The sequence below is a fragment of the Gopherus flavomarginatus genome, chromosome 2 (assembly GCF_025201925.1).
Source record: "Gopherus flavomarginatus isolate rGopFla2 chromosome 2, rGopFla2.mat.asm, whole genome shotgun sequence".
NCBI classification, from domain to species: domain Eukaryota; kingdom Metazoa; phylum Chordata; order Testudines; family Testudinidae; genus Gopherus; species Gopherus flavomarginatus.
Window position 1 is genome coordinate 215,468,612 of NC_066618.1, and position 14,565 is coordinate 215,483,176.

Below are 14,565 nucleotides of genomic sequence, written 5' to 3' on the forward strand. Positions count from 1 at the left end.
CTAAATGACCATTATTCCCACAATACTTCAGTGTTGAAGACCTCTCATATTGTATGCCTGTTGGCTCTCTCACTAGAATTCTCCAATGGTAAGTCTGGAAGAACAGATTTATTTATCTTGCTGACCCTCAAGACGGTGCATTACTCACAATTAAATCAGTGTAGAAATTGGTTGTTTCCACACCTCAATCTAGAAGAGTCAGGAAAATTAGGAAATACTAAGTATTAAAAAAATGCTTGTGGATTTATAAAACTAAATCTTTCATTGTGTTGCCAACAAATTGTAACATACTGAACATCACAAGCTATATAATCTGTAATTGGACAGTTTGCAAACAAACTAGTGGACAGACTTATGGAAAAGTGTTTTCGCAAAGGAACAGGACTGGTTCTTAAGTTAACTGCATAACAGGTTGTTTTGTTTTGTTTTTTAAAAAAGGAGAGATCATAATACTTTAGAAAAAACAGAATATATGTAAACCCAAGAAGAGTAGATGATCAAAGTTCAGCAATCTGCCTAAACAGTTTTGTGAAGTCTTATTTGCAGTAGACTGGATCAGAATTTGGATGTAAACTTTTTTAGTGAGATAGAATCAATTCTCTTAAAAATATTTCAGCTTCTATAAATATGCAGCTCCTTTGACTTAGTAACGACAAAGATGTAACCAACACAATGCTTCTATTAGTCTGTAACTCTATTAAGATGACAATTTTACACAACAGACACTTCATAATGCAAGGAAAACAATTTTAATCTTGGTACTTTTGTACTCAACCCTACCTCTTAAGGGCCTCTTTCAGTTCTGGCACAGAGCGGATACACTGAACTGTAGCATTCATGTAACAAGTGTTGCCAAGATTTGTCAAACCACATGGTAACTCCATCTGCCAAGGAAATATACACGATGCTTGAAGATTTAAGAGACATTTGAAATTATTTTGGTATAAATACTGTAACTCAGACAGTAGCTTGTTAGGTCAGATCTGAAATTAAAGAAACCTGATCCACCATCATGTTACATCAAAATTTTATCTAATAAATCTATTAATTCAAATTTATTTTTGTAAAGTATTTATTTTTAGTTCTATTATCTTGTTAGCTTTAAGTATTTTACATTTTAGTAAACTTTTGAGCTTTTAAAAACATTCAAGAGTGCTTCATTTTATTTTTGTGTATGTTCTGGTATAGTGAACAGAATGAAATTTAGAGGGCAAATCTCCTAAAAGGACCATATTTACAGAGGTTCCAATTATAATCAAATTCAAACTTTAAAATACTTTTTCTTGCTGATTGCCTTGATAATCTTGCATACATTTTTAATGATACGCCTCTACCCCGATATAAAGCGGTCCTTAGGAGACAAAAAATCTCACCACGTTATATCAAACTTGCTTCTCCCCTCCCCGTTCCTTGTTCCCTGACTACCCCCTCCAGAGACCTCCATCCCTAATCACCTCCAGGGCCCCACCACCTACCCAACCCACCGCTTCCCTGACTGCTCCGACCCCTATCCACCACCACCCCTGCCCCCTGACAGGCACTCACCAGCAGCAGCGGGAAGCGGAGCAGTCCGGCCCCAGTCCACTCCACTCCGCCAGCTCCCAGCTGCGGCGCTCCACTTCCTGCCGTCGGTGAGTGCGGGGAGGTTGGGGAAAGGATGCCACCCCGCACTCACCTGCGGCGGGAAGCGGAGCAACACAGCCCCAGCTGTGTCACTGGTGGACAGCTGGAGAAAGGTCCTGCACTCACCCTCAGCAGGAAGCGGAGCGACACGGCCCCAGCCCCAGCTGTGTCACTGGTGGACAGCTGGAGAAAGGTCCTGCACTCACCCGCAGCGGGAAGCGGAGCGACACGGCCCCAGCCCCAGCTGTGTCACTGGGGGACAGCTGGAGAAAGGTCCTGCACTCACTCACGGCGGGAAGTGGAGCGTCACGGCTGGGAGCTGGTGGAGTGGAGCTGGTTGGGGCTGGGCTTCCCGCTGCTAGTGAGTTGGGGAAAGGACACCCTTTGCACTCACCAGCAGTGAGAAACGGAGCGACATGGCCCCAGCCTGCTCCACTCTGCCACCTCCCAGCCATGGCGTGCTGCTTCCTACCACAGGTGAGTGCAGGGAGGTTGGGGAAAGGACGCCCTCCATACTCACCTGCGGTGAGAAGCAGAGCGCTGTGGCTGGGAGTTGGCGTAGTGGAGCGGGCTGGGGCCCGGATGCTCTGCTTCTGCAGCTGCTGGAGAGTGCGAGGGGGATCCCTTCTGCCAAGCCCCCCTCCCCCAAGTGACATGGCTAGGGCTGGGGCGAGGGAAGCAGAGCGGGCTGCTCCCAGCCCCCTGCTAATCCCCTGGGCCACTCTGGGACTGTAGGGCCCCCAAAAGTGCCCTCCCTCAGCTCCTGCCCTCCAGACCCTGGGTGAGGGGGGGGAAGGGAGGAGCCCCTGACCATCCCCAAGACCCTCTGCCCCTTATCGAACCCCTTGGCCCCAGCCTGGTCCAGCACCCTTAACACGCTGCTCAGAGCAGCATGTCAGAGCTTTACCGCGTTGTATGCAAACCCGCATTATATCGGTCACGTTATAGAGGGGTAGAGGTGTAGTTGTAATATAATCAAATCAATGTTAAAACAACATCTATGTTCTCAGCAGAACTCTGAAAAGTAATGAAATCCATAGTTAAAATTGTTAAAATACTGCTTTGCTTTATCACTAGTTTACAGGGAGGAGTTAAAGTTTTTTGAATTTCTGAGGTCCTGAAGTTTACATTTTAAAAATATTGATCTAACTTCTTAAAGAAAATGGTCATACTAATAGAATGACTGGACCACAACAATTTCAGGAACCATTAGAAATGATTGCACAAATACATTATATTTTGTAAAGCTTGTTTAATAAAAAGTGAGCCAAATATCAGGAAAAATTGATTTGTACAAAATGAGTCAACTAAACATTTGGATACATTTTTGGGAAAAAGCATTAATCTAGCTACACAAACTGTGTTAGTGTGTCTGTTTAAAAAAAAACAAACCAGAGTATAGGCATATTTGAAATTCAGATGTCAAAAATTCAGGGACACAAAATTTGGTAAGAGAAAAAGTAACATGTAAAGTCCTTCAAATTTGATCAAGATTGACATGTCTCCTTGTTTACCTCTATTATTTAAAGTTAGTCTAGGTGACTGGATAGCTCTAGTCTCACAGGTATATTTAATTTAAGTATCAATTATTTTCCTCTTAGACCACAGGCGGCTCTTACGTAAGTATTAAAATATATGTCAGTCTTAAATTACAAAGCCATCATCATATGGATATTTGTAACAGAACTATTGTTCCACATGTACAGCAGCCAGTGTTCAAAAGTCACCTTGGAAGTTTGTGGTATTTTTTTAATTAGCATAAAAGAGCTCCTAGTTCAGATTAAGGACAAACAAAACTATTCAAGTTATTAAAAACAAAATACATCCTGAACATTACATCAATTTTTTCCCCCACAGATTCTCCTCTCACAAAGTGTACTCCACCAGTGTAAAAAGAGTTTCAAATTTTCAACTGGGAACCAATGTTCACATAAGGAGACTAGGATATTTTTAGGGGGCACTATTATAAATATAGAAAAGCCACCAAATAATTTGACACTACTAGTAGTCTTTGTTCAAGAGAAGCCCAGGATCAAAAACACAAGGACAATACAAGTCTGGCTTCAGATGTTTCTCCAGAGCCACATCTGGGAAGTCTGTACTACAGTAGAACCTGGGACTTACGAACACCTTGGGAATGGAGGTTGTTCATAACTCTGAACAAAATGTTATGGTTGTTTTTTAAAAGTTTAAAACTAAACATTGCCTTAATCTAGCTTTGAAACTTTATTGTGCATAAGAAAAATGCTTCTTTGCCTTTTTTTTTGTTTTTTTAAAGTACTTTACATTTAAACACAGTATTGTATTGGCTTATTTTTCCTCTAGTGTTGCCTGATTGGGTACTTCTGGTTCCAAATGAGGTATGTGGTTGACTGATCAGTTTGTAACTCTGGTGTTCATAACTCTGAGGTTCTACTGTATGCCTACCCCATCAGAAGGTTGGTTCAAGCCAAATGACATTAGTTAAATGAGCTATAAATTAAAGCAAACTTTTTACCATTTCCTCCAAAGTCACATTACATTGTCAACACCATCAGGTTTGTTAGATACTAGAAATGATAAGTAAATAAACTACAGTTTAAGATCCACTTTTAAATAAACATTATAAATACACTGAAAAGTGCAGTTATCCAAAAGATAACAGAAATCTGAGGTACAAAATATGCTTACAGCTGAGGCTAACTGCTCCTCCGTCATGTCTTCCACAAACACAGGTCGAGCTACTGGTTCCTCAGGGAGTGCCTCTGCGGAGCCCATCATTAATAAGGTCATCCCCTGTAACACAGCAGATATAATCAGATACATTAAAGAACATTCAAAAAATACAAGTGCAAGAAAGGTAGAAATCTGCATAACTAAAATTTAGTAATTTCGGATATCTCCTATTGGAGGTAAACTAAGTGTTCTCTTACAATGTCTATTTGATACTGCATTATTCTTTCTAAAGAAAAAGATAACCAATGAAACAAAAAATGAAGTGAATCTACTGCTTTATTCTTTTATATTTCTATTGAATTATGAATCACCCTTCCTTCATGAAAACTAAAAGATTTTAGTCCATTAATCTCTAAACAGTACTACTGACTTTGTAATTATGTAGAAAATGCACAATAGGAAAAATCTCTTAGTACACCTCTACCCCGATATAACGCTGTCCTAGGGAGCCAAAAAATCTTACTGTGTCATAGGTGAAACCGCATTATATCCAACTTGCTTTGATCCACCAGAGTGCGCAGTCCCGTTCCCCCCGCCCCGCCCCCCCCAGAGCGATGCTTTACCACGTTATATCCGAATTCATGTAATATCGGGTCGCATTATATCAGTGTAGAAGTGTATTTTTTATGCAAGCTTCCATTTGTCCTGGACACTGTGTCAATCAGTAGCCAAGATCTTTCTAATAAACAGCTTTAACTAACATCAGGTTCCAATTATGACTAAGAAATTAATGAACCACAGAATACCCTTAAATGAAAACTCCCTCCATTTTTGACCCTTCAGAGTCAAAAGTCTTTCATATTCCAGTACTATACAAGGGAAATTACTTTATCCTCCATTTCTTCGATCTTGGGCATCACAAAGTTAAGAGCCAGAACTATGTTCAGATTCGAAAAGATAAAATAAAGTTTACTAGAATCTCCACATGCGTGTGTGCAAAAGTTGCTAATTATTCAAGTTCAGAATACTCGGAAGAGGAAGAAATTCACCCTTCTCTGGCTAAGGATTTGGGGGAGCTTGAGAGGGATCTTGTTGAATTTACTACCATGAAGACTGGCTTGTGGGTTTGGACCTGTGCGTTCTCTTGGAATGGGAATACTAAGAGGAGGGGGAAAAGCAAGATGCCACCTCTGAGGACAGGGGAGCTATTTGAGGAAGTGAGAAATATTTGATCAAGGGTGGCCAATAGGGCATAGATATGAGGGGAAAATGGGTTGGGGATGCTCCACAGTATTGCCCAGAGAACAAGAGGTGGACAGTCAGGGGAGAAAGGTACTAGTACTATGATGCTTTCCTGGGCCAGTGTGTGCAAAAGGAGCTTGCCATCATGACAACCTGGGTGGCTCCACACCATAGACATTTCCTTCCCCTTTGACCAACAGGTCAGTTTGAAAGTATGATGCTGGTGATGAAAGGGGTATTCAAAAAAATGAGTAATAAGTACTCAGAGATTCACCGCTAGTAGTATAAATTCCTTAAATTATCCTGAAGTGAGGTTAGATTATTGGAGGAAGGCTAACAGCAGCTGGTACACAGTGCAAAACCAGAATTTTACCTGTTTAGCCCTCAACACAATAGTATGCAAGTGCCTTTGCCATAGCTCTTTGATGTACTGCATCACCCTGCTGATACTGCGTAAGCAGTGCTGGAGAACTACCACCAGGCTAGGGGAATCAAGCAACTTTCCCCTGTCTGTTCATTAAAGATCCCCTCCCTACCAGACTGATGCTGAAGCTAAGAGAAGGGAACTACCAAGTTCCTGCAAGAAAGAAGAGAACCATCAGGGAGAGCTCAGGAGCAACCTCTGCTTTTCCCTGGTCAGGCAGAATATCGGATAAACAAAATGGATGTGTTGAGTAAAACTGCTAGTAGGCTACAGGGAAAGAACAAAAACAAAAATCACAAGAATCTCTTGCATTACCCTGGGAGTGGAAAAATAGCAGATAAACCTCATCAGTGAGGCTCATGAAAGCGGTACAGACCCTATACCTGAGAAACAATCCTAGAAGAGCAATTGAGTGAGTAGTGGCTATCAATGTAATATGCAATAAAAAATGTCCAGAGCATATCAGGAAGACATTGTCATTTCCCCATAGGTCTTAGCTCACCATATTCTCAGAGAACAAATGTTAAAAATCTCCACAGTGGGTCTCCTAAAATTACACGTAGGTAAGACAACTACATCCTAAAATTATTTAGTCTAAAAGCAGAAAATGTAAAGGCCACCGTGGTTACAAAACACAATTATGACTAAGTATCTCCCATTATTCACTATGGCGTTCCTATTTTTTCCTGAAAGTCATAAGACTATCACCCTCTACTTATGATGGAAGTAATGAGAGACTCTTAAAAAGACGATCACTATAATAAAATGATCAAGTTTTAAGTAGTTTACCAATATGCAAGTGAATTTTTGATGATACTTACATTCTTGATTTTGATGTTGCCCCACTCATCATCCTATGTTTGAGGAGAAGAAAAGGATTGAGTTACTGTCTTACAGTATTTTCAGAAGACTCAAAAGGCTAACTGATGCTTTCACCAACATTAGTCATGTGTCTCTGAACAGCACATTATAGGAAAGTGTGAACGCTTTACTAAAGACACTTCCTTTTCCAATCTTGTGTCAATCTAAAGTAAAAACAGAAAGGTACTCTTTTCTACATGGCTCTTGATAGTTTTACAACTAGTCAGCTTCAATATCTGTTTCAGAAGGAAGGGAGAGAAGGCAAATTGACCAAATTAAGTCATATTGGCATAAAAAGTGTATAGAGATGCACTGTCTGTTCTGGATTGTTTTCACTGGCCTGCAATGCAGAAACAAGCTAAAATTCTTAACTGAGGTATACAGAACATTCTGTTCAAGTTCTGTTAATTTCTTAAGCAACAAGGAAAATCTGAAAGACGCGGGGAAAAATTCTGAAATACTGGTTTGTGTTGACCACCATTTAATCAACTTGTATTTTGAAAAACATTTTCCAGTAACAAGCAACAGACCTATAGCATCAATGCATCATACTACGTGTTTTCTGAACTGTTCATGGTCATACATTTATACATTTGTAACATTATATTCTTACTGTTGATTAAACATTAATCAGAACATTAAACAGAATTAGACAAATACAGGAAAGTTATTGGTGATTTCTACCTTTAGAGCTCCTCCTTTCACCACAACTTTCTGTCTGTCTGGCTGAACTCCAGTCAATGCGAAAAGCTGAGCCTTGAACACCATTGGAGGTTCATCAGTATTCAGCTCTACACCATCAAATTTCTCTTTCCCCCATTTTACGTTCACTGCAAAAACAATGCATTACACATGTGGCTCAATCTCTTCCACATGAGTTTATTTAGTTTCTAGAATTAACTATGAGTATATAATATTTTACCTAAGAAAGACCTTAGCCCTCATACCATACATTGAGTTTCAAGCTGGCTATCAACAAGTTTGAAAAGATTATTCAAGATTCAGGTTTCACAGTAAAACCAAGCAAAACTATTTTCTCTGTCCAATCTTAATAAGTCATTAGAAAGTTAATCCCCTCCCATCTATGGACCATGCTGATTGCAACTATTATCAATCATGGGTCAGTTAGTATAATTCTGTGGGATAACCCTATGTTCTTCCAAAACAGAATTAATACCTCTGGTGACAAAGGTTATTTACATGAAATTGCGTACTGCACATGTCAAATATATACCCAGACAGACTATCTTACTTTAACTCAATGGCACATTAACTTTGTAGCCCCAGTTACACCACCACTGTTAAATGCTTTAATGCTGGTACAGTACAGTCACAAAATGATTTTAGTTCAGTGTAGTTGGATGTAATAGGAATGTCCTGCAGCTCCAGTCATTTACATATTATAGGTAATTGACTCCTTAGCAGTAGAGCTGGAATCCATTCATGGCCGAGCATAGCAACTTTTGCTAGGCTAATCCATCACTGACCCATGGCAGAGAAACAGCATGGTTTTCCAGCAGAACTGTAAATCTTCAGCCAGCAGGTTATATCAAATTCTGTTGTATATTTCTAAAAGTTATTTCAGAATGTTACTACTTCATTGAAAACACTGAAACACAGCATACCCTATAACGAGGCTACACTCTATCAGGCAAATTCATGATAGCCACAACAATTTTGCCTCTATCAGTTACAGCAGTATGTTTGTTCCTGTCAAAACCAGCAACTTAGGGTTTTCAATAAGGATAAAGCAACCGTGATTTAATAAAGGATCGTCCATCATTTATATAGGTCCAGGATAGCAGACTATGGGAAAATGACCAGGGGGTGATTTTAAACAATTTTTTCCACACAGACATAATAATCTGTAAAAAGAGCATGATTTGCCTGTTCTTCTGAATTTTTTGTATACATTTGTGATTTGTTTTTTTGCCATAAAGCCATGACTTCTCCCATCTGTTTCTCATGACAAATAAGTAGCCTTAAGAAGGGTAGCACAGTCAGAGTGTTCATTCTTGAAGAGGCAGGTTCCAATCATTTTTGCAATTTGTGCAAACAGAGAAGGTTTTGGAGTACAAAAAAATAGAGCTCTTATGTAAACCATGCTAATAAACAATTGCACAAGTATCCAATCTGAATGTTAAATATGCTGCAAGATAATAAACCTTATAATCTCAGACATGATTATCTTTAAAAACTTAGTATCCATAGAAATACACTGTACAAAGTTTTTCCATTATTTTAGATAAGGAAATAAAATAATTCAAGCAAAGATTATACAACCAACTAAAACAGAAGTCAGGCTCATAAGCGGCAAGTTATATGGGCTTGTGGTGCCCGAGCTCCAGGAATATTCAGGGCCAGGGACTCTGCTTCACCAATATTTGGAGCTGGGTTTCTCCCCTGGCCCTGCCTGGAGCGGGCCCCAGCCCCTGCCTGAAAGAAAACAGCACGCACCTCTCCTTTGCTTCTACTGCCGCTGCCTAAGGGCTATAGCACAAGAGCAGCACCGGAAGACCAAGGCAGCTGCTGCTGCAGCAGCACCACCTCAGAAGCGGGAGACGGGATGGGGCACACATGTGCTTGGCAGCCCTCCCCTCCCCTGGCACCCACCTGGAGGAGATGAGATGCCAAGGGGACTTCCGGCCAGGAGATGGACATCACTCACCTGAGCAGCTGCTGGGGCTTCGGTGAGTGTTTGATCCTATGATCCACTCCCCCGCCCCCCACCTGTAACCTCCACTCCTGCCCAACACCGGGCAAGGGGCAGCCCCACCCCCTACCCCCAGTGAGGATAGGGTGAGGGGCAGCAGGGGAGGAAGGAAGCCACATGTGATGGCAGCCTCCTCCCCCCCCAGCACCCACAGGGGAGATGGGGAGGGAGGCTTCCCAGACCTGAGCAGCTGGGGCTTGGGTGACTTTTGTGACACCCTGCCCCCCTCCCCATAGCCACCACCCTGCAGTCCCCACTCCTGCCCCATGTTGGGCAAGGGGCAGCCCCATCCCCAGTGAGGCTATGGTGAGGGACAGCAGCAGGGGAGGCCACCCATGATGGCAACCCCTCCAGTACCCATCATATGGGAGGCGAGTGGGCTTTCTGGAACTGAGAGGGGCCCTAGGAGCATATGCAGTAACCGTGGTGCACAGTGAGTGTGCTGCGGGAGGGGCGGGGGGAGAAGGTCCTCTCTGGCACTAGCCCTGGAGCAGCCTGTCTGCACCCCAAGTTCCTCATCCCCGGCCCTGCCCCATCGCAAAGCCTGCGGCCCCAGCATCCCAACCCTGAGCATCCTCCTGCACTGTGAATCCCTCATCCCCAACCCCACCCCAGAACCCTCACCTGAGGGGAAAAGCACGCAACTTAAACCTGGTGGTCAGTTTGGAGTATCATTGTGTTTAGCACAATACTTGATTATTTAACACCCTGTAAAGTATATAACTGGTCATATACAGGTGTTACGAAGTGAGAATGTTCTTAATGTTTTCTCTGAATACTGTGTGGGTGCCTCAGTTTCCCCAATGCATTTCTTAAGGATCTAGATGGTGGGATAAGGGGGTGTGATTGTTGTAGAGCCCTAGAGAGCCAGTGTGATGCTGTCTGCACAGAGAATGACTGACAACCTGTCTCCAAGCAACTGATGGCCTCGGCCACTCTCCTGCAAGGTGCTGGAGAGCAAAGATCAGGTGGCTTCCTAATGTCTGGAAAAGAGACAAAGGCTAGAGGAATGAGTGTCAGTGCCTGTGCAGACTTCCGGGAAGCGCATGGTGTGGAAGGGGATGCTCTTAAACTACTCCATACAAAGCCAGTCAGGATTCTGGGGGAGCATGCCTCCTCTCTCTGAGCATATTGTCTCCAGGGCAAGAAGCTTGTACCTTCCTGGGTCTGATCTCAGGGCACTCAGCATGCCCTTCCACACAGTGTGCTTCCCGCAGCAAGTCTGCACAGGCAGGGCTCCTAGAGAAGCCCGAGGATCCTGCACCCCAACTCCGCAGTCAGACATGACTCTCAGTCAGCCGCTAAAACAAGTTTATTAGATGATAGCAACACAGTCTAAAACACAGCTTGTAGGTACAGAAAACAGGACCCCTCAGTCAGGTCCATCTTTGGGGATGGGGAGCCCAGAACCAAGTTCGAGCCTCTCCCCATTTCCCCAGCCAGCTCCAAACTGACACTCCCTCTAGCTCCTCCTCTGGCTTTTGTCTCTCTTCCGGATAAGGAGGCCACCTGATCTCTTTGTCCCCAACACCTTCACCTGGCACCTTGCAGGGGAAACTGAGGTATCCACATAGTATTCAGAGAAAACATTAAGAACATACCCACTTCATCACAACAGGTACAACAAAATATAATATACTGAAGCAAGCAAGTGCTGCTTCTGACTTTCCACTTTTCATTGACTCTTGTAATCTTGTGGTGCCGACGCGTTGTAGCTTCATTTTATCCTAGCAACAAATTCTTGATTTGTAGGACCACTAATGATCAACAATGGACAAATTCTTAATAAAGTTACCCAGAGAAAAAGAAGAAAAGGGTAATTCATCAAGTGATGGACAGAGTTCAACACCCAGCTTTCAAACTGAAGTTATACAAAAGAAAGATGAGGCAAATCTACAAGGTAAGAAAAGGAGTTTTCAGCAATCTTGGCTATCAAGATTTAAGCAGTTGGAGTACAATAGCAAAACAAACAGGAGCTTTTTGCTCAGTCGGAAAAAAACTGTTCTGAAAAGAAGTTAATATTTTCTACAAAGGCCAAACCAATATTTATTTCATCTGGATTTCAAGATTGGAGATGCATTGCGTGGTTTTACATCACACGAAAAATCCTCCTGTCACAAGGAAGCGGTAATGAAGTATGCTGCTCTGCAATCACAGGTAAATGTTTCTGCACTAGTGTCAGCCAGTTGCAGAAAAGAATCACAATCAGCTAAGACTGCACTGCACAACATTTTTACCAGTGTTCAGTACCTAGCTCAACAAGGAATAGCATTACGTGGACATAATGACAGTGATTCAAATTTGATGCAGCTCTTGTTGCTACGCAGTACAGATTCTGAGGAACTGAGACAGTGGCTTAATCGCACAAAATACAAGTGGCTGTCATATGAAGTTAACAACGAAATAATCAAAATGATGGCGCTAAGAAAAATTGTGCAAAAGATAAAGGCTTCTAAGTTTTATGCCATTGTAATGGATGGGACTACCGACTTGTCAAGAAAAGAACAAGTAAGTTTTTCTTTAAGGTTGTTTTCTAGTGAAGACTGGGAGATTTATGAGGAGTTTATTGGGTTTTACCCAACTGATACAATGGACGCTGCTTCTCTTTTCAAAATTGTGGAAGACACACTTCTCAGGTGTGATTTGCCCTTTTCTGATTGCTGGAAGCAGTGTTACGATGGAGCCAGTAATGTGTCGGGCAAATTTACTGGGGTTCAAGCTAGAGTGAAGGATCGAGAGCCAAGAGCGGAATTTGTGCACTGTGCTGCACATTCCCTTAATCCTGCCATGCAGGATGCCTGCATAATATTCAAGAGTGTCATTATATGTTTTTGATGGTGAAAGATCTCATCAATACCTTCAGGGAGTCACCAAAACGTATGGCAGCATTCAGAGAGTTTCCAGAGTGAAGGGGAACCTTCTTTACGACCATTGTGCCTAACAAGATGGACACTAAGGATCAGTGGCATTAAATCATTGCTCCACAACTACAAGGCCAGAATGAACTGCCCAGATGAACTTAGTTACTCTTCCGATAATTTAGCTTAAAATGTAGTGGATTCTCGAAGCAACTTCAATCTTTTCCAACATACTTTACACTAATAGTTTTTGTGAAAGCCATGGGTCCTGTAAAAGAAGCTAATGCAAAAACTCAAAGCCCAAACGTGTCATTGACAAGCATTATGAAGAAAGTTGGCCTGTTGCAAGAAGTGTTGAGTGGGATGAGCACTGACTTATCATACAAATCACTTCTGGGAAACAACAGTAGAGAAGGCAAGAAATCTTTATTTAGATGAACCTACACTCCTGAGAAAACGCAAACCACCAAGATGACTCGACCATGGAAGCTTTCCTTACACCTTAAGTAACCCCAAAGAGAATTTTCAAATATAAGTTGAGATAATTGATGCTTGCAAAGTTGCCATTGAACAGAGGTTTTCAACAGAAAGCTTTACATACTCAGTAAAATTGGAGCAGCTTATAATTGAGGCAGCAAATGGCTCGAAACAGGACACTGTCCCAATAAGTGAAGCTTTCCATGATGACATCAACATGGAGAAACTATTTCTTCATTTAGAATAGCTGAGTGATATTTGCAGATTGAGAAATTGCCAGCTTAATTCAGTGAGTGAAGTGAAGCAATTTCTAAAAAAAATGAAGGCTTGAGTGACATGTTGTCAGATGTTACAATTCTCCTGAAAATATTCTAAACCATTCCAAGTACAACCTGCACCGCTGAGCGATCGTTCAGTTGCTTGTGCCAACTGAAAAATTATTTGCGAACAACAATGGGACAAAAATGTCTAAATCACTTGACATTTCTGCACATTCATAAGAACTTTACCTCTGAACTGGACTCTGCAAGTCTCCTGGATGACTTCATTTCAAGAACCAAACAATGACGAAAAGTGTTTGCTGCCTCCTGAAGAACATTGCAAAAGAAGGGGCTATATTTGTTTTTGAGGGTTATTCAACAAACAGTGTATGGTCATTTCAGTATTCAAAAGAGTATTAATAACACTGATATTCTTAGTTAAATTTTTTATGATAGTGATATTGTGCAATAAAGAGAAATGGCTTCCTGTCCATTTTTATACTATTTAATAAAATATTTTATATATATATACACACACACACACACACTTACAGGATGGGGGGGGGGATTAGACCCATTCTGGGCACCACCAAAAATTATACAAACCTGCCGCCTATGGTCAGGCTATCTACTGAAAAGCAGGGGGGGGGGGGCGGGGGGGAGTGAGGGAAGTAATGATGCTTTGGCCATGCAGAATAGAAACAGTGGATTGTTTAAACGAGTTTGAGATGCCATATTCACCAACTACAAACAAGGCCCCCAATTTGCAAACCACAGTTGAGGTTGCAGGGTGATAGATAAATTCACAGTGCCATTTTAAATTCATTGGTCAAGCACTGAAATGTTCTGAAAGGTCTGGGAGGGCTGAACTGTGAAATGCACACACACACCAGCAACAACTCCTTCAAGAGAGCCACCAGAGAGTGGGAGTTTCCAGCTCTTACAGCTTTTGCCAGTAACTTTCCTTGGTGGAAACTGCGGTGGGTGGGATGAGATGCAATTGTGCTAAATTGCAATTTCTCTAGCATGAACTAGAATACAGTGCAGCTTTCAACAACAACAAAAGAAACCATAGGCTGATGGGCCTACATTAGGAAAAGTGAGAGTAGAATTATTCCTTGTTTGGTGAACCCCAGTGTGTTCAGACAAATAGGTAAAACCAGTATCAAAGGTTTTTAAATTCTCTGTATATACAACACCCCCCCAGCACAAACATGCACTGACACTGCAGACACTTGCTCTATTGCTTGCTTTTGTAATGCACTGAAGTGTCCCTCTCCCCAACCTCCAGAAGTTGATGAGCACAAAAATAAGACCCAGAACATCAGACTGCTCTGTGGTGTTTATAGAATGCAGCAGACGTGATTTGTTTGCATTTCTGACACTGTCCCACACGATACTCTCATAAGGAAACTATGGAAAGGTGGTTAGATGAGGCTGCTATAAAGTGGG

General features: G+C 42.0%; 1 protein-coding gene across 6 annotated transcripts in view; it reads right to left on the minus strand.

Moving 5' to 3' along the window:
* The window catches only part of USP14 (ubiquitin specific peptidase 14), a 65,176-nt gene that overhangs the window by 50,116 nt on the left and 495 nt on the right, over positions 1 to 14,565 (minus strand). For 5 of the 6 annotated variants that reach the window (XM_050939236.1, XM_050939234.1, XM_050939237.1 and 2 more), the window contains exons 2-5: positions 7,490 to 7,635; positions 6,766 to 6,798; positions 4,294 to 4,398; positions 781 to 884 (exon numbers count right to left, since the gene is read on the minus strand). In XM_050939236.1, coding sequence (XP_050795193.1) covers positions 781 to 884; positions 4,294 to 4,398; positions 6,766 to 6,798; positions 7,490 to 7,635 — 388 coding nt within the window. Of the gene's footprint in view, positions 1 to 780; positions 885 to 4,293; positions 4,399 to 6,765; positions 6,799 to 7,489; positions 7,636 to 13,362; positions 13,441 to 14,565 lie in introns of those variants that run through there. The other variant, XM_050939238.1, reaches the window with a different exon arrangement.